This window comes from Seriola aureovittata, chromosome 12 (assembly GCF_021018895.1).
Source record: "Seriola aureovittata isolate HTS-2021-v1 ecotype China chromosome 12, ASM2101889v1, whole genome shotgun sequence".
Classification (NCBI taxonomy): domain Eukaryota; kingdom Metazoa; phylum Chordata; class Actinopteri; order Carangiformes; family Carangidae; genus Seriola; species Seriola aureovittata.
Genome location: NC_079375.1, coordinates 5,959,961 through 5,981,143, shown reverse-complemented (window position 1 = coordinate 5,981,143; position 21,183 = coordinate 5,959,961). Strand labels below are relative to the sequence as shown.

The 21,183-nt window shown below is 42.0% G+C and overlaps 1 protein-coding gene across 2 annotated transcripts in view; it reads left to right on the top strand.

Moving 5' to 3' along the window:
- The first annotated feature begins 1,557 nt into the window (after positions 1–1,557).
- LOC130178819 (zinc finger E-box-binding homeobox 1-like) overlaps positions 1,558–21,183 on the top strand; it is a 64,439-nt gene continuing 44,813 nt past the window's right edge. Inside the window, exon 1 of one of the 2 annotated variants that reach the window (XM_056391322.1) lies at positions 1,558–1,674. In XM_056391322.1, coding sequence (XP_056247297.1) covers positions 1,617–1,674 — 58 coding nt within the window. In that variant the 5' untranslated portion in view covers positions 1,558–1,616. Of the gene's footprint in view, positions 1,675–3,089; positions 3,328–21,183 lie in introns of those variants that run through there. The other variant, XM_056391323.1, reaches the window with a different exon arrangement.

Sequence of the window (21,183 nt, the reverse complement as noted above, 5' to 3'; positions counted from 1 at the left end):
GTCACATGTTGCATTTTAACACCAATGGATCTTCAACACATTAATTTACAGAACAAGGCCACCCTGTTCATTATTACTGCCCCGTTCATTGGTCGACTATCATCCTCCACCCGCCCACCAGATGTCCACACGTCCGTGGACTTTCTTCCTGTTTCCAGATCCACCTGCTCACACGTTCACCATGTTCAATCAGTGGAACTTCCCTGCCTTCCTACACACCTGTTCCTCACTTCTCTCATCTGCTCGCCAGTATTTATACCAGCCCTTTTTTCCCAGTCAAGTGCCAGATTGTTTGCTAATGTCTCTGTGTGCGGTGCCCTTTGTGCTGCTCATGCTGTAGTTACCTGTTGTCTGTACCTGTCTGTTCATCCATCCATCAATCCATCCATCCATCCATCCATCCAATCACATTGTGATATTAATACTGATACTTCAAGTACATCTGTAGTAATAGGATACATTATGCACTTTTACTGTTGCAGGAATGTAACTAAGTACATTTAGTCAGGTATTGAACTTAAGTACAATTTTGAGGTACTTGTACTTTACTTAAGTATTTCTATCTATGCCACTTTATACTACTATTTCACTACATGTCAGAAGGGAATATTGTACTTTTAATCCACTGCATTTATCAGGCAGACATAATTACCAGGTACTTTTCAAATTAAGACCAAACACAAAAAGTACAATGCCTTGTTAAAGATTAAACCAGCGGTTCACAACCACTTTGGCATGTGACTCCTTCAGATGAGTTTTTTATTTCCAAAAACTGATTAACCCTCTAAGCTTCTCTGGTAGTTCCCTTTAAATAAGTGTTTGATTTCCAAATTAATAAAAATTTTTTGAATAATAAAAGTCCAAAAAATTACTACAAATACATGTAGCACAACTTTATTTTTTCTTCTTCCCAACCCTCATTAATTATCTCATGACCCCTGAGAGTTATCATGTGACCCTTTGGAGGGTTGGGAACCACTGGACTAAAATATTTTGGACAGACTCTAAAGTAGTTAAAAGTACAAACAGTGTACAAACATGTCACTGTCATAAAAAATAAAATAACTAGGGGACATTTATTTTTGAATACTTAAATACATTTTGCTGAAAATGCTTCTGTATGCTACTTTTACTTAAGTAGGATGTAGTATTTTTACACTGGTGTACTGGTACTTTTACTTAAAGGATTTGAACACTTCCTCCACTACCTTTCACTGACACATTCCCCTCTAGCTATTCTCTACTCACATTTCTCCACTTCCACCTGCAGAGAAACACCTTGCTGTTATATTCTCGTTTTTTTGACCAGTCAGGAGGAGCAGGGACCGTGTGAGTCCCCGTTCGACCCCTACAGAGCTATGGGACCACCACACAGCCACGTGCGGCCAGTAGGAGGGGCCATGTGGTGCTGAGGTGTTTGAGAAGGTGATACCGTAAAAGCGGCCAGTGTGTCGCAAACCAGGTGTTTTTGCTGGGGGAAGGTGATGTCGTAAAGCGGACAGGGGAAGGGAGGGGTGAGAAGGGTGAGGAGGGAGGAGGAGGAAGGAGAGACAGGAGGAGGGGGGAGGGAGGAGGTGACTCGCGAGCGGCTGCGTTTCAGACTCAGCGAGAGGATCATGGCGGATGGCCCCAGGTGTAAGCGCAGAAAACAGGCGAACCCGAAGAGGAGCAGCGGTAAGTACAAACTCCTCCGTAACCGCCGATGAGCGACCCGGGCGGGCTGCCGGCGAGCTTTTTACTCGGTAAACTCCTTGTGGAGACTTTTTGGGAGTGAGTTGGAGCACGTTTCGGGGAGTTTTGGGGAGTATTGGTGTGTTCATATACCAGTGTGGTGGTGTACCGTTATACCTGGCTGCCTTCTCTCTCTCCGCCTAGCGGTGCACGGGGCCGCCTGACTGAGTGAACCGTTATCCGTCTGTTATAATAACCCGAGGAGCGCTTCATACTTGTCTGTATTTTTTAGTTTTCTACACTTTCTCCCTCTTTGTTTCTGTACTTTTCAGCCACTTTTCCACCCACGGCAACTCTTGGCGGCAGGTTACGGGGCTTTCACATAACAACGTGGCCCGTTGAGCGCAGTTTGTAGTTTAGTAGTGGATGAAATTTTTAGGGCGAGGTTGTTACGGGATTAGTTTCATGCTAACTTGCTGCTCACTCGGCCCCGGACGGTTCAGTTTGTAGCTCCCGTTCAAAATAAGTCAACTTCAGCTGTTTGTTTTTAATGGCCGGACGGTAAATCGCGCTTTTGCGGCCAATGCATTGGATTTTCTGCATGGGCTTTGGTCGGCTTCACTGCTCCTCCGGTGATGGCAAAGCGATGGGATGTTTATTTTATCTCCAGTTCACCCCTCCCTGCTACAACTGCAACACCACATGTTCGCATATAGTTAAGGTAAGAGTGGAAATTGTGTTGTTGATTCTCCAAAAGTAGATTTGGGAAATTTATCGTCATGCTTGCATGCATTTCCTTAATATCCGCTCCAGTTTAGCTTCATAAATCCAGCATTTTTTGTTAATCGGCGTGGGTTTTTTGTCGATTGTCCTGCATATTGCTCCCAGTGCACATTCTCCACTGTTGCTTTTTGCACCTGTAAAATCGGGTTTGTGAAGCGTTGCACGTGCTGAAAATACACGGAGAAGGAGATATATGGACTTATAGCATGTCTCTGGTTGCCAGTGTTGACAAAACTTCACTATCCTATTTTTTTTCTGTTTTAATATAGCTGTAATAACCCTCTCATGTCACCTGCAGGGATTTTACCTCCACGATATAGTTATAAACATGATCTCAGAGTAGGTGTTTCAGGGCAGAGGCATTTCCCATTCAATACGAGTATTTTTGAGTCCACCTGTTATGAAGTAAAGAATATAAAAATAGAAATTTACAAGTAGCTTTAAATTTAGACAACCCTTTGGAGGCAGAGTCTCTCATTGGACGGTTTCTTACCTGTACTCCCCCCCTCTTACATCGTATCAGCCAATAAAAAAAGTAAACCCATAAATATATATATATTTTTGGACACCGTTATGAGGCATGATGTGTGTGAGCCGAGGGGCTGGAAAGCACCTTTTTTTCTCTCCTCCTGCTGACGACACGACGGTGACTCTGTGCGTCCGTACAGGAGCCATCATCATCATCATCATCACCATCATCACCATCATGTTTACCTGAACGAGGATAACGGGTCTGACAAATGGCCTGGAAATAAACACAAATAACACCTGCTGCTCTCGCTCGTGAACGGAACAGGATCTGCTCGCCGTTTCCTAAATGCTCTGTGTCTCGTGAGGAGCCAGGAAAACCGCTCCAAATGTCAACTTGTGCAGGTAGACATGATTCTTTTTTTTGTAGTTTTCACCGTGTACCGTGTACCAAGCTTCGCATGGATGCTCGCCCCCTTCACTCTCGCGGGATTTATCTCATCGACACGCATTTCTGACCCACTTGTGCATGTCTTATCTCTCCTTTTATGTATTTTTTTGTGGATTGGTTGACTCGTTTGGTCGAGTGCACCCTGCAGACCCGTGTGTGTGTGTCTGTGTGTGTGTGCCCAGGAAAATGAGCGGTTCATAAAGTGATTATTCCTGTGTGATTCCCCACCGTGTGCATTAACAGCGCTGATCAGGGCTCATCGTCAAACCTTTCGTTTCCATCTATTGTGTTGCGGTAATTCGTTATACAATTTCCTGAGCGGTGTGCGGAAGGGAATGGCGGTCAGTACCATTACTGCAGTGAAGGCGGGGTTGCTGCTTTTTTCTGGACCGGAGACAGCCAGGTACGCAAGGTGATGCAACACCTATGAAGGTGTATTTTAACCGATTTCCCCGTGATATTCTCGCTACTTGATGGGAATGATTCCGAGCGTCTCGTTTATTTTTATCTCTAAGGAAATATAACATTAGATGAGATTATAATGTGAAAGGCGCGCAGCCTGGTGCGTGTAACGGTGATTCAGTGCGCACCGCTTTGATCAGATACAAGTGGAACTCATCTCTCTCGTTTTTGTTTCATTTTCAACCTGCCTCTCTTCAAACGTGTATTTTTTTTTATTAGTTTTCATCCACATGACACAGACTGCTCGTTCACAGCCCGTTCACCTCTTTGAATTTCAAAAGAGCTGATGTGCCAAACATTAGCCTGTGCTAATGTCCCATGACCTCCAGTCTGTCATCACCATGATGAGGCTGCTGATGCTATTTATTATTACTGTCACAGAAGCTTTCATTTGTGTTTGTCATTTCCTCAACAGTTCCTATGCTCACATTACAAGATAGTAATGACTGTGTGCTCTGTAAGTCCAACTCATGAACATATATGCCAATCTAAAGGTGGACAAACTCTCTGCCATGTGTTAGAAAGTGAGTAAACAGACTGTAGATTTATGTTAAATTACAGCCCATCCCACTGACCCAAGCATTTTCTGATAACAGGTGATCTTCCTCAGGTGACCATAGATACTTTTCAGTTTATGCATTTTAATGCTTGTAGTCATTATGGAGCCTCCGAACAATTATTTAGCAGCTAATCTTCAAATTTTCTCAATAAATCAGTGATAATTGTGCAAAATGCTCATTATAATTTCCCAGTACTCAAGATGGCACGTTCACATTGCTTGCTTTGTAGAAATTGATCGTCATAGCCAATAAATTAATTGACTAATCGATTAATCACCAACTTGTTTAAGCTCAGCTCTGAATGTCTCACATGTCCCAGAGACATATGTCTTGTCCTCACTTCAGAGTTTTGCTTAATTTTGTATATTATGGATTAGGGATGCAACTATTATTTTCCTTATCGATTTAATCTGATTATTGGTTCATTCATTGCAATTAAGTTTCCCAAACTCCAAGTTGACAACTTCAAAGTGCTTTTTTTGCATGACAACAGACCATAATCATACTTTGGTTATATTATGATAGGGCAGCTGTGGCTCAGGACATAGAGCGGCTCACCCGCTATTCAGAAGGTTGGAGGTTTGATCCCCAGCTCCTCCAGTTCATGTGTCAAAGTGTCCTCGGGCAAGATACTGAACCTCACGTTCCTCAGTGAATGTGGCAACTGTTGTAAAGTGTTTTGAGTGGTTGATGCGACTAGAAAAGCTATATAGGTGCAGTCTATTTACCATACAGTGATATAAAACAGAGAAAAGTAGCAAATGCTGATATCAGAATTGTGGTAGTTTTGACTGAAAAGAGATTATAACCATTAATCAGTTATCAAAATAGTTGTTCATTAATTTACTGTCATCCGATTAATCGTGGCAGCCACATTATGGATGAGAGTCTGAGAACATTGTAAGGTAAAGTCTTACACAGACTTTCACAGTTACATCCACATAGGTTTATAACAGTTTTGCATTATAAGAAAATATGTGTTTTGTTTTGTTTTAACTTTTTTTTCTTCTTTGTTGTTTAGTTTCACAGTCGTGCTTTAAGTGAAGCAGAACCTCTAACAAAATCATTAGTAGATTGTTATCTGATGGATTAGGGATCCTCTCTGGTAAGAGGCAGATTTTTACTCCCACTCCATGAAAGTCAAGATAAACACTGTCTGTGCTCTTTGCTGTAATACCTCCTCTGGTATTTAAACTAGTTAGGAACACATGAAAGAAAAGGCTGTATGTGAGCAACAGCTCAGATTTTGTCCTTGAACATTTTTTATACAGGAGCATCACTGGCAGTCAGAAGTTGACATCCATCTTTTCATACCCATAAAACCTATTTTTTTGGAGTCATTTCCTGGAGTTCTGATCCCTTTCATAATGAGCCATCTTGGAGTTTGCTTGAAAGAGGCCTGGGGCTCATTTTCTAGTGTCCCTGAGCTGTTATGTTGTACTACCCAAATTCACATGTTTTTTTTTTCTTGCTATCTTAACAAACAAACCCTAACTTGCCTGGTATAGTGATAGTTGACAGTCAGCTGGCCTTACTCTGCTTTTTTATAGAGATGATTTCCCACCAGGCAGAAACTGTAAACATGCCAGTATAAAAGCCTCACAAATGATGATAGTCATCTTGATATAGGTCTGCAAGGATGCCCAAAACTTTCACTTTTCCCTGACTGGACTTTTTTTTACTTGAATAATATTTGTGCCACACATTAAAGTGTACATTTAAGTGAGTAGGAGCAGCATACACAGAACAGTTAATAAGTTAATAAGACAGTTATTCCTGTGTTTTTAAAAGAGCAGAGGAGAAATGAAATGTTTTTGTTTAACCGCAGCCTTAATGATCTCATTTTCAACTCCACCTCATGCTAAGCTTCTGCAGTTCCACTGTAAATGGCAGGTGTCAACCCTTCATGTGCACCGCCTGTTGCTGCTGCTGCCGCCGCTTTGCCCACTGCTTCGTCATACAACGCCTCTCCTCCCGCTTTTAAGTGCTCCGTGTTTGTGTGTGCCCTCTGTAATCTAACACCGCAATTTAGGGACTACAGGATTGTGGCCTGGTGTTAACATACCTTGACAGGATAAAAACAGCGGCCTACTCTAAAGCTTGGACGACTCATACGCACAAGCTAGCCAGGGCTCGACCTTTTAGCAGGGTCTGTCCGCCTGTCCTGTGGAGGGTTTTGGGAGAAATGGTACTGGGTGCTGAGGTAGGTTGTTTTTGTTTAGGTTCCCTGTTTTTGTGCCAGTTACGGTTCAGTGAATGCTGTGCTAAAGATGTTGTTTATTTTCATATATTATAATAATCCTACACTTAATTCAATGGTACATGTACATTTTGATTGAATTAGCTGGAGCAGTGATAGTGGTGCATTAACAGACAAGTGTAGTGTTTACAACAGCTTTCAGTGACTTATTATATCAGGGCAGTCTGATGTAAAACAGACATTTGTTGACATGAAAGGGCTTTGAATTACTATTTTAAAGGATTACTCTCTCCCTCTGGTGATAGGCTCTTTGTTCAGCTGTGTAGATGAGTAGCATTTTCTCTCTGTATCTCTGTTATGAAGTCTATTGCCCTTTGACTGAGCGTATTTCTTCAGAGAAGTGCTGTATCACTGTGTAAAACTATATTCTGTTTACCAGCTTGTCTGGACCAAAAACCTCTGCCTTGCACAATCACACTCTCTTAAAGGAAAAGTGTTTTGGTATAAAGCTGCAGCATGTTTTATAGGCCTCTTTTGTCTTTATGTATGAATGAACCATTTTCTTGAGGTCACCCTAAGGTGCTCCAGTTTGAGCTTTCCTACGGAGCAGAGGAGTCATGTGAGTGTCCTGCCTCTGAGTTAATACTGAGCATTTATTTCTAGCTAATATGCCTTGCCATAGGCTGGGTTCACCCTGTTACACTCATTTCATCAGACTGATATAGATGTTATAATGTTTAATGTGGTTGCTGAAAATCCAACTAGAGATCGTCACTTCACCCTGATTTTTATTTGAATTTGTTGCAACCTAGATTACTGTTGTATGGAGGATTGGAATTTTACCTTCAGTTTTTTAGAACTTGAGTCTAATTTGAATATTTATGCACACGTCCATCTTTGTTGTTTGTCACTGAGAAGTGTTAGAGGGAAAATGGTCCTGAGTGGGATTAGAAGTGGTTGTGGTCAACACAAGCTGTTAATTGATCCATGACCATTGGTCATTCATGGTACTTTCTCCTTGTGTATAAGAGCCTGGAGCTGTGTGTGTGTGTGTGTGTGTGTGTGTGTGTGTGTGTGTGTGTGTGTGTGTGTGTGTGTGTGTGTGAGTGTGCATGAGCGTGTGTGTGTGTGTGCTGTTTCCCTTGCACAAATGGGCCTGTGGAATGACAAAGCACTACAGGATGTCTTTAGCAAGTCAGCATCAACCCCTCCCATTGCCTTTTATGGTTTGGAGGGGGAGGTGCGTCAGGGTTACTGATGCTGCTGCTGTGACTAATTGAGCAGTGTGTGTGTGTTTGTGTGTATGCGTGACAGAGAGAGAGAGGGAGACAGAGTGTGTGTGTGTGTGTGTTTGTGTGTGTGTGTGTTAGCATCAAGGTGGGAAACTGCTACTTTCCTCCAGGCTTTGCATAACAACACGGTCCTGCTTGTTGGGATTTACATGCATTAACATGGTGCCTGTGAGGGAGAAATCTTCCTGCTGATGCTGTTGCGTTTCAATTATGTGACGTAGGGCTGATAAAGGCACCTTGACAGCTGAGGCATGGAAAGTAAAGGCAGATGACTCAATACAGCCAAACAATTAAACGCACCAGTTTTAAACCGGTTGTACATCTGACTCGTACTGTGTGTGTGCATTCATAGGAAGGTGAATCAAAAAGTCAGAGGGTGATGATGGTGATGATGATAACAAAACTATAAACCAAACATGGAAGTTATACTCTATTAAAATGAGATGCAAGAACACACAGAACAGCATAGTGGATATAGATAATACATGCGTCACTTACACCTCATTTCCACCCAGTGAAAACCTCCAACCACCATGATATCAACAATGGTATTTATGAGTTTAGCTATTTTGGGTTTCAGGAGCTGAAACATAGAAACTCAATGACGAGGTTTTCACATGGCAGCAGTGGTGTGTACTGTCGATTAGCAGATCTATGACAAACAAAGCAGCAGAATCACTTCATTAACTAACCCACATATTCAGAAAGTTAGCTCAAATAAAGGACAAACGACTAAAAACATGCACCAACTGCCTGTTTGTCAAGCAGGTGTGATTTGGCCCAGCAACTCATGAACACTCAACACAAGAGCTATTTTTAGTGGAGGTGAAGGGGAAACGTGCACTGCCTCTGATTTAACACAAAACTAAGAACAACTCATTTTGTCATTCAGGCTGCACTTGCATTGAGAAGTGTAAATAAATGTGAAACTTGCATGGCAGCACGACCTTTGTAGCAGCAAGCTATACGTCGTATACACCCCCCAAAACACACCCACCCACCCAGTCCTCCACATAGAGGTCAGAGGTCAATGGAGCAGCCCTGGAGCTGTGTTACACCACAGAACACAAGAGCCACATGGTCTGAGAAGCTCTGCGGCAGTGATCAGGATATGGATGCTCCATAGGGTTTCACTGTTTGGCCCAAACACTCAGATCATTACAAAAATGCTGTATACATTTAATAGTAAAGCTGACTGTTTCTTATCTGCACTGATGTAACTTTAAAAACAAAGTGTTTGGAACAATTCAGACATTTGATTTATGTATTACATGTGCAAGAGTAAAGCTGCAGTAAAAACTTGGTGGATCTTTAGGACAATGTTGAGAAAAATACATTTATTGCAGCTGGCATTTATAATCAATTTACTTATTGTGTGTTGCACATTCAAAACTCCAATAAATCCCAAATATCCACAATAATGTCACAGAAGAGTACTACATTTAGATGTCAGTGTCTTCAAGAGAAATCAAGAATTGCATGCTTGTTCTTTCTGAATAAGTAGAAAAACATTGCTGCCCATTTGATGCTGTAATTAATGAAAGTTTAAAGCTGCTCTGCCCTTATAAAAGTGTAACAGGAGAGATGCCATGCTATGAATGAGGAGCTCAGACGAGTACAGTCACCGTGCTCGAATCAAAATAAGATTACAGCAAAGCCAAATCCTGCTTTAAATTTACAATGGCGTTTAAAATTGATGTTATGAAGACAAAGTTTTCTCACTGCCACCTACGCTCAAAACAAACCAAATGTGGAACCAGAAGTGAAATTTACCTCCAGCACCACTGGTGCATAAAATCTCAGAGGAACTGCCAAACTCGTATCAGAACCTCCTTTTCTTAAAGGTGGCCTAAACCGTTTCCACAAGTAACCTGCTTTGCTGATGCCTTTCATCATTCTCATTCAACCACCTGAATATTCATGTATTCAAGAGGCTCCCCGAGCAGCTAACAGCTAAAACTTTAATCTACGCTGCTCTGCAAACCAAGGCTGAGCTGTGAAAGACAGCCTGTGGTGAAGGGACCCAGTTTATTCTGCTGCTGCTGCTGACCAGCATCCCACCTCAGATCATGCATGTGTATGTTTGTGTGTCAAAATGTCCATGTATGCCTGCGTCTGTGCATTTTCATGAGTGTGTGTGAGACATGAAATAGTTTATAAATGTGAGTTTATACATTTTGTGAGTTTGTGTGATCGTGGGGGTTATGTGTGCATGCAGGCCAGTGTGTGTTAAAAGAAAGAGTCCCATTCAAAGTCCTGTGTTTGTGTTGGAGAGGGGGAGCACTCTTTCACACTCAGCTGGTGGGAAACTCCTCTCCCTCTTCTTTGGTGGTGGTACGATTTGCATATTCTGCCATCCTCCATTCTCTTTTTTCTCCTGCCACCTGAGAAGCAGAACAGAGGCTGTCGGCTCCTCGAGCTCAGAGGAAATCAGTGAAAACGCAGCCCAAAGCTGCTGCCTGCCTTCAGGCATAACGCTGAACCTCAGCCGAGGGTGCTGTGCAGCAGAGACTAAGTCGAGCCGTAATCCCGTGAATGTTGGTAATTGAAGAGGAATGCCGCTTGCCTGTGATAGGCTGCTTGCTTTGATTTGCTTCCATTGAAAATTGGGACACATCTCAAAGGTAAACCGAAAGGAAACAGGTGCAGGAAAGTTGAAACGGAAAGAAATGTGGAGCTGAGAGGCGGAGGAGTGGAATAATGAGAAGGGTAAATAAAACAGTGAAGCAGTACAAAGTTAAAGCCCAGCTCATCATTGGGTTATCTCCTCTGTTTGTCCCTGGCCTGAAATATAGTTTTTCACCTTAGTAACAAGCCATTAGTGTCATTCAGTCATAGAATCATACGACTGGTCAGGTCATTGATTAGTCATCAACTATTCGATCACTTAATTGATTGCAAATATTCAAGCGAAAATCTAAACATTTCATTTTGATTTGAGACTCAGCTGAACAAGATAAGCAATCTGAAGACGACAGGAAATTCAGATGGATATAGTTCTTTATTTTCTGACATTTTAGAGACTTTCAATTAATCAATCATAAACAAAATAATCACATTAGCTGATGATGAATATACTCATTTTTTGCTCCCGTCGAATCAAATTCTCAAAATAAATCTATTTGGGAAAAAGATCATTCTATTTATCCCTAAGGTTGGTGATTCACGTTTTAAAGCTATGTTGTACATAAAAGTGAAAATAACGAATTCAGAAAAATTCAAGTTAACTTTAGTCACTTGTTACTTTTATGGTGCAAATCACCATAATCACTGATCATCTCACTTGTTATAACAAAGAAGAGCTTTTAAGACTAAATTCTGCTGACTTAATGAGAACAGGTGACATTTCTTTAGTTGGGGCTTTCTTGACTAGGACACTATTGGAGTTTGCTTTTGTTTTGTTTTTGTTTTTTACCTCAAATAGCACTGTGCACTGTAAAGTAATGTAAAGTGTGTCTTTAGGTTTGCACTATCCCCTATCCTTCCAGCTTTTATCATGCCTTCTCATAGCACCCAATAACTTTAAGAACCAGCAATGTATTTATTCTGATTTAATATTTTATTACTTACAAACAAACTAAAGCTATATAAAGCCACCAGCCATACCAAAGAATTCTTTGTGATTGAATAAAGCTAAGGAGAAAAAAAAAGTCAAAAAGGAAAACCTACAGTAAGAGCAGGGGAGGCAACCTCCCAGCAGCCCCAGTGGTCTCAGGAGACATAAATCATGAGTGGTGGACAGGTGGGTTAGGAGGGGCCTGGACTCACTAAAGACACCCCAGAGACCTCAGAGGGTACAGCAGCAGCAGGACAGGTGGGAGTGGAATAGAGAATTAGATTAGAAGCACAGTAGTGATTTATCTCTCCCCTTTTACACTGTAGCCTGGTCCCCATTCGAATCGTCTTTGTCTCAGAAGTGTGTATCAAACGGCAAGAGTCACACAGAAATGACTTAAATATTGTCATACTTGCTTGAGGCAGAAAATTGAAGTGGAACTGGAACTATGTGACGTATAGTGCTGAATAAAGAGGTATAATCACCTCACTGGTCAAAAAGCTGGTTGACTAGCAAGCCATACCAATATACCTGCCATTTATATATACCTACCTTTAAATGATATCAACGTTACACACGCCCCTCTGAGAAAAGTCTTCTGTTACTAATCTCCTGTTCACACATTTGCAAAGTGACAGGCTCTCTCTTGCCTCTCATGAGCCTGAAGCATGTTGCCATGTTTAGCATTGAGTTGGTGATCTACATACCCTGCTCTGATTGGACAGTTATTTTCTCTTGTTGCTGTATACTGGTACATGATGGAGTTCATGTCTGTGTGTTTCTGTTTCCATGTATTGTTTTTGTCTTAAAGTCATATCTTAGGGGAAGCGCTGACCTTGATGTCTAACTTTTCCCTTGTTTTGTTAATGTTTTCTGTTAATTTACTTGGAGCTGATTGGTTGTTGCCCAGTTTTTGTTCTCTTATGTCAGACATCAGGACACTTTAGCATAAATTCTCAGTGGCTTTTGAGTCTTTGATGGATGTTCCCGGCATGTTTTTCTAGATTCAGGCTACATGCGCTTTTACTACGTTTAAGCTTGGCGTGCGCATTTTAGTTTGAAAACTCCAGGATTGCGTTTTAGTCTGGTCGGGCAGAAACACAGAGGAAACAAACAGAAATGATGATGCACACACCAACATTCGTTTATCAGTCATGGCATATCCTTCCGTGATTCATCTCGCTCCTATCACGTGACCCTTTTCTGGAAGAAAACAACGACTCCAAACCTCAAAAATGATGAATACAGTTGAAGTAACACCAAAAACTGAACATTATAACTGGGCAGTGCTGCTACTGGTATTTGAACAGCATTTAGGTTGCTCAGTTTTGAATGTATTACGTGTAGTGGTGCACCACTTTACCGTGGTTCTGCCGACAGGTTTCCTTTATTTATTGTTCTGTTACATTTGTTTTATTGTCGGATGGAGACAGAGCCGCTGCCTCTCTGTTTTCCCTCTCCCATCATGCAGGATGGATGGTGAGCGAACACGTTGAAATGGAACAGAGGATTTGATTAGAAGCTGAGTAGAGATGTGCAGTGTGGATTCTCTCTTTGTGTCTGTCCTCCATCCTGTGTCCTGTGGGCTTGATTTGCAGTGCGCGGAGCCAGAGGGATGATATATGACGCTTGTAAAAGTGAACACCGGGAGGAAGAAGGGAGAGGAGGGGGCAGACACCTCTTGCTTGCAAACAAAGTATGCAAGTCTATTCAAAGCCCTTAATAAACTGTCAGCGTAGATTTAGATTTGTGCGTTGATGTAGGAGAACATTAGGAGTCGTCCTTTTTAAATCACGCAAGCAAATTCACGGTCGAGTGAAAGAGGGAGCTGGAGAGGCTGAAAGAAAGGGAGTGTTGTTATTGAATTACAGGTGATGGTTGCTAATTGGGCCCTCCAGAGGTTGTGTGAGTATGTGTGCATGTGTGTGTCTGGTGTGAGTGTGTGTGTCTGGCTCTAGGGATGCAGAGTTGATGAAGCTGTTAGGGTAAAGTGCGGGGCCCCAATGCGCTCCCTGAGTGCTGTGCTTTAGAGGCCTGTCCTGTCCCTGCGGAGGAGCACTAATGGAGGCCACCCAGCCCTGATGAAAATACAGCCAGACTGGATGGATGGAGGGACGACGGATCCAGGGGGGGTGATGCTGCTGTAATTGAGGCGGCTGCTGGGTGAGAAGAGTGCTCGGTTTTTGATGAGCTGTGGGCATGAAGCAACACGTTTACACCGGCGCTGTGACAATAACTGCATTACTGCCCCACTGTGTTTCTTGGCAGGGCCTGAAAGTCACACTGCACAAGCTTTTCATATGAATACATGTGATGCGACTATCACCGATTCATGTGACACAATCGTGACTCAGCCTATAGCCAGGCCATGAAATTGTAAAAATGTGATGTCAGTTTTCTGGGAACATCCTTTGTTGTATAAGAAGCAAAGTGTTGAATGTTTACTGTCGTAGCAGTGACAGCTTGTTTGGAATAAACAGGTAGCAAACATGAACAGTACTCACCAGTAGTGCTGAAAGGATTAATTCATAATCAGTCATTAATCTAATCAATCATAGTGATTTATTATGGAAAAAAGTCAGATATTTGCTGATTGCGGCTTCTCAAATGTAAAGATTTGCTGTTTATCTGACTGGAAATCAAATATATTCAGGTGTAGAGTTGTTGGTTGAACAAAATAAGCAATTTAAAGGCTCTCAGAAATGGGCATTTTCCACAACTGCAGCGCCCACCAGAATATTTTCCATCTCTCCATACTCTGCCCACAAGTGATTAGTTTGTGATTGGCTGAACACACCTGATCCAGCTAATCAGCTCTTGGTAGAGCTGAGATTGATAGTAAAATATGGACCCACAAGTGAGCACTACAGGAATCAAGGCTTGAAGACAGAGGACGACCTGTAAACCAGTACAGGAGACTTGATTTGAGCCTCCCAGTGTATGGTTCACGCTTTTCTTTGTTGAGTCAGGACAGTGACCTTCATTCACCGTGTCAATGGAGCTCTTCTGTATACAAAACAAACTGGATACTTTCCAGGGAAATGATTTGGCACTCGTGTTTTTTCCAGGATTTTAAGAACATTGATACTCAGTTATGTGAGATTTCTTGTAGTTTTATCCCTCATTTCCTTGCGTAATTTAGAACTGAAACAATTTATCAGTGAGCCGATTGACAAACAGCAAACATGCCAAACATTGTCTGCCTCCAGCTTTTCAGTTTTCTCAGGATTTGCTGTTTTTCTTTGTCTTTTGTGATAGTAAATTGTATTTAGCTTTTTGTCTGTTTATCAGACAAAACAAGCAAAACAAACAATTTCATTTTGGGCTTTAGGAAATATTCATCTTTTACTATTTTCTAACATTTGATAGACCACACAATTAATGGATCAATTGGGAAAATAATGGGCAGATTAATGAGCAATGAAAATAATCATGTGCAGCTTTAGTGTAGTGTCATGTGTAACTACAAGGCATTTTGGATAAAAAAAATAAAAATCCTCCCCCTCCTCTTTCACTGTATTTCTGTATTTATCAACACTTGCAATTTACTTTACCTCTGTAATTGTTCTTCTCTTTTCTGCTGAGTGTTCAGGATATAGGACACACACAGTCTTTTCTGCTGCCGCTTAGAACGCCACCGTGCTTATCCACTTTGGTAGAATTTTGTTGATCAAAGCAGTTTTGGCTTCAGTGTTGCTGCTGCAGGATGACTGCTGAGGTGTCAGCTGTTCAGTCTACGAGAGATGTGGGACAACAACACTGTAGGCTCTGTCATCTTTTTGTCTCAGTATCTACCTTCACTGAGTGAAACCTGTGGGGCAAAGCCAATGCGTCTTCAGATATGTTTATGTGTGCATGTGTACTGTACTGTATGTGACAACATCAAAGCTACTGTCTGTGACACCGTTTGCATCACCACACCTGTCGATAGCTGCAAAGCTTCGCTCTTAAAAGGTTACAGGACTCAAGTTAAGTTCAACTTTTAACAAATATGTGGATGATTGTGTGGCTCGTTTACTTTGAAGAAGGTGTGTGCTATGGCAGGATGTGTGACGGGGTCTACTGTGTGTCCTGACAGGGTTTTCTCTGCACCAGTGCTGCAGCATTATGACTGGTCTGTTTGCAAAATTTCTATTTTGTGCACTTTAATGTTTGACAAAAAGCTGATATTCTTAATGTAACCGTATAATTGAATTGTGTGTCTTTTCTTGGTGCACCATTGCTGAGTGAACGTAGAGGAAACTGTGTGTTATCTTTGCACCTGGCTAGGTGAACCGTCATCTTCACTTTGCACTGTGTATGTAAGTATAAACATCAGATGTAAGAGCGCCTCACTGCCTGGATAGTTTACAGTTTATCTCAACAGTTTACTGACTTGATAGGGAAGGTACAGCATAACCAGCAAAATGTTGGGAAGCTTTGTCTGTAGATCGTTAGTCTGGATAACCAGGTTTTTTTTGGAGGTCAGTTTTTTAAATAAATGTTTTAGACTGATATTTCTGAGGGAGACCAATACTCTATGATATGATAAAAACATTTTTTTTGATTTTGCCCTTTGTCTTTAAATGTTGGTATCAGCCATGTTATTCCAAATTAGCTGTTGACTTTTGGAAGCCATCAGCTGGTGTAATCGATGGGCAGAAAGTTTAATTTCCTGCCCTCATCAAGTATGAAACCTTAGCAGAAGTCTGGGCTCAGCTGCAGTTTTCCTTTTTGGGTGATGGTTACATGAGAATTGGCACAGGTGCAGCTCCCAGGCTGCAGCTTTTTACGCCTTGACTGGGTTTCATCAGCGCTGTTTGTTTTCCCCTCTAGTCTCATGCAGCAGGCATCTTAATGTGAGCTCAGAGATACTTGGAGTTAATCTCGCCAACCTGTAGTGAGCCTGCGTGGAGGCTCATTAGTCACCAGTCGCTCTGGCCCTAACAGTCTTAACAGAGAAGGCAGGCCGAGGCCAAGAGTTCCATAGCAGGGTCATTTTTCCAGCGGTATGTGAACACTAAACTTCCATATCTTTACTGCTTGCTCCATCTATAGTCTATAACTTTTTGTCTTGTACAGATGTCGCAACAATTAATTGATTAATTGAATATTTGAATATCTTTGGTTTTGGGCAAGAAATTTACATATGTGAACTTGGTCTTTGAGAAATTAATATGAGCATTTACTACTATCTGTAAGACTAATTAATTGAGAGAATAATCAGCGGATGAATTGATAATGTGAAATAAACTTATGCTAATTTGGAAAATGATAAAGGCGCTTATAAAGCCAATTAATCCACAATAGCACAGGTACCTCAATCTAAAACTCTCTTTACTTCTTCCTGAGAAAAGCCCAGCTCTTGTCAGCCTCTTTTCTCCCCCACCCAATCCATGTCAAGACAAGTCCAGTGTAGTTATGTACTTAGTGCTTCATAGTGCATCAGATTTGTCGAGCAACACAGGACTGAAAATACAGCTAAAACAACAGCTGAATGCAAGAAGAAACAAGCAAAATCCAGGATTTGTTGCTAGTATTTGTGTGTTTGTGTCTTAGTATGTGTGAATTGTTGTGTGTGTGAATTGGTGTGTGTGTGTGTGTGTGTGTGTGTGTGTGTGTGTGTGTGTGTGTGTGTGTGTGTGTGTCTGTGCATATACCCTTCCCAGCGTAGCAGGTGTGCCTGGGCTTCAGTCCCATTACAAGTTTCATAAATACCATCTGACACCGTTACAGCAGGCAGGCCTCAATATAAAACTCTCCTCCTGTGGCGTAAGCATGCAGCCCTCTAGCACAATCATATTATACCACACTTCATGGGAGGAAAGCTACAGCCCTGCCCAGCACCTCTTAACAGACCAAGGTACTCTGAGCACACATAGTTTCTCTCAAGCTGTGTCTCATGACTTTGAGATTGAGCTGCTTTTTATTTCTGTATTTAAAGCACTTTGTGTCAAACCTGTTTTCTTTAAAAGCCTTGTGAGTTAATTTGAATTTACTCAACCATAGTTGGCTCCTTCTTTTAGTGGATCCTTCTCCAGGGCTATAATGTGTAATGTCCACTGCCACACATGTTTATTTGAGAATATCATCCTGTCCAAAACACACACAGCCACTTAAATACACACGCTTTCAGAGGCATTAAGTTTACATCAAATTTAATGGTGTTTAATGGAAAAAAAACATGGAGATCTAGGTGTTCTGGAGTTTAATTCATCTGTATCCTTTAACTGTTATGGCAAATTGGGTGCAGTCTGTGGCCAGAAGGTGTAATAAATTTGTCTGGCATTCACTTTGTGCAGATACACCTCTGCAGTGTTTGCCTCTCTGCTGCCTCGTCTGGATGACATTTCAGTCGACTGGCGATCTGAACGTGCTTGACATTTTGCTAAACTGCGTTCGGAAGGTCCTGCCTGTCCCTGTGTTTTCCTTCCCCCTCCTCCCTGCATTGTGTGACTGGGTAAACAGGCACACACACACACACACACACACACACACACACACACACACACACACACATGCGTATATCCTCACAGACTCCCCGTACATCCAGGGAGTTTGCTTTGTACGCCTGCAGGCTTAGGATTATGCCTTTGTCTTTTATTGCTTACCGCGCACAGAACAGCCTTGAATTGTTTATTTTTGATGTTTTCCCTAAACACACCTGTAAAGGAAAAGTAGGCTAGCATCTCATTATGCTCTCAAAACAGGCCAGTTTTTTCACGGTCTGTTCATGGAGGGTCTCTACTGCTCAGCCTTTCCTGTGCCCAGACATTCAAACAAAGTGTTTTAATGCACCAAATACAACTCTTTGATCTGCTCGCCTGCAAGTTATTAGACTAAAGATCATCTTAGATGCTTTGTAGGAAGTGTTTCCACATAGTGTTGTGGGACCAGACCGTTTGAATTTATACCAAACATGCTGTTGTTGTGTAGCGAGGTAAAGTGTAGCCATGCCCTCTCCCATCATCCCAGAAGTTCAGTTGAAGTTTTAATCCGCTGGCTAAGGGCATATGGAGATCGTTCTGCTGCTCTGCTCGTGTGCCACTCAGATAATGAAGCCTTCCCTCCGCACTGCCAGCTCTCCGGTACCCGGGCACAATCTCATCCCTCCCCAGCTTGACGCTCGCCTCACTGACAGCCGTTCAAAGTGAGCTAGCTAGCCGTCCGGCATCCAGACGGCAGCGGCATGGTCTTCATTTAGCGAGGACAGAACTGCTGTGCCAACCGAGGCTTCGTGCCAGAGAGCTGCCCGCGGAGCACGCCACGGCTGCTGCCAACTTCTGACATACAGTAGATGGGCGGTTTTATGCTGGCAGTGCCAAAAATACAGTGGTCTGATTAAGTAATGTGATGTAAGATGGTGGGGTGGTGTGAAGTAGCCTGCTGGATTTGGAAGATGGAGATATCGTTAGTGGGGAAGGGAGGAGGAAGCTGCAACTCTGTCCGTTCTCCATCTGTGTTCTGATTATGAAATTAGGCTGCTGACTGGATACACAGACCCATTCATGAGGGCTTAATCTTCAAGGAAGGCTTGGACTCTGTAGTTACACAGGTGGATTAGCACAGTTGTAGTAAGGCCACTTTATTATAGTATTAGTAGAAGTAGTATAGTTAAAAGTAGGGCAGTATCCAACTCTCATATTTCTGATCTTTTTGGACGTTGATAAAGCTGCTAATTTTCTTTTCTTCTGGCCAAGGAGACGTTTTGGCTTGTTTTATCCACCCAGCAGTCCCACACCCAGAGTTATTTGGTTCATGGTCACATAAGGCAAGAGCAAAGCAGAAAATACTCTACACTACTCTCAGAAAAACTCTCAGCATTTGAGGAGCTGGACTGTGACTGAATCAACTGACGGATAGTTTTAGCCTGAGCTGAAAGTTCTCTCCAGTTCTCTCAGTATGTCTTTGCAGTTAAGAGTGCTCTGGTTTCCTATTGTGGATGACTACAATACAAATTTGCTCATTTGATAAACCAAATCTAAGTAAACAATCACAACTGTGACTTAAAGACTCAAACTGAGACTGTCCTGAGCTTCTGTAACGTGTGGTATTTCTGAGGCAAGCAGAAACATTCGACTGTAATTATCAGACAGATTCTAACAAAACGTTTTGAGTTTGATTTTATTGCTCAAAAGTGTGTGTGACTTTGCAAGAATGGAGTCTCTGGAGAGCAACAGCAATACAGAGCTAATATAACCCTCCACCCACACGTCCCTCATCTGTGTTGTTAGAACAGGAGGTGAGGCGGGAGATGAAAATTAATAAATAAGACAGCACTAGGCACTATTTTTGATATTCAAGCACAATATAGATCCACTAGCCACTACAACACACAAGCTAACAAAGTCAAGTGTGTTTTTATTTCATATTTTTGTGGTTTTATATGAAGGGATGCTTAGGGAGGTTATGTTTTGATATATAAATGCTCAAAATTTTTACTTTTTGGCAAAGAAAGACAAGAACAGTTGATGCAGGGACACAGGAGAAGAATATGAAAATATATTTTTTATTTCACTCTGCCCTTAAAGGAACCTGCATGTTGTGTTTTAATAGGTAAACCTGCATCAAGTTTGTATGTAAGCTGTTTTTCTCATGCTCTCATTCATGCAAACATTTTGACTAATGTTGCCTCACAACGGACCTCAGTTTGTCCAGACAGCCGAGGTCAGCAGTGTTATCCAAAGGCAGTTTTTTGATATGACAGCAATAGTGTGTGCTCCAGTATGTTTACCCAAAAGCTTGAGGCAGACCCACACGAGGCTTGCCTGGTCGACTGTTAAGCTAAGTGCTTAGTTTAGCGTAACCTAGCCTAGCGAACCATGGCACAGATACAGAAATTGCTCAGGGCGATACACGCTTTCCCCCCACAGGCTAGCTTGTGTTGCAGAGGCAGCTATCTTGCGCAGCTAAACACACAGCTGCCATGTTATACACATCACAATGCTCAGCTTTAACTGATGCTAAACAGCTCTTTGTAACCGGTGAAAGTCTACAGCTCTGCGACCTATTTCCCAAGGAGTTCTCTGCCAGGGAGAGAGCGAGTGTGATATGAATACAGAGCAGGTGAGAGTAGGAGGGAAATGTAGGGGAGCTGGTAGCGAGCAGGAGATCATGACCACAGCAGTGCAGCAATACCTGCTGGGGCATAAATCAGGCTGACAGAGATTATTATTATTGATAAGATGGAAGTGTTTTATCCTGTTGAAACTCACAGTCATTGTACAGCCTCCTGACTTCCATGCCAAAATGAGAAAGCCACATTTTGTCAAACATGATGTCTACAAACAAGCCAAAGAAAAGAGCTTTGGAAAATGTGTATACTGTGAACTGTGAACCTCTGGGATATGCTTAAGATTTATGTATGGTCATGTCAGTCATGCGAGGAGCTCGTCAACCATTCAGCAAAGGTTTTGTAACCTAAACATGTGCATTGCAGAGTCTCCACAGAGATTAGGTGGCAAACACGCTGACTATAGTTTATTGATCTGATGTATGATTAGCTGGATGCCTCTGCATTACCATGATTGCCTGTAGGATATCCTTTGTTTAGCTCCAGTGGAATAGAAAGCCTAATGGATATTAAATTAGCCCTAGTCCAGATTGAAAATACATTATGAGTTCTAATGAAAGCATATCTGGAAAATCAGGGTGTGGATTGAAACACAAGATGTGTTGGAGGTAACTGAGTTCTCTACTCTGCACTCCAGCTGTCATTTGAGTGGCTCTGGAGCTTCATCTTTTCCATTATGTGTCATGAT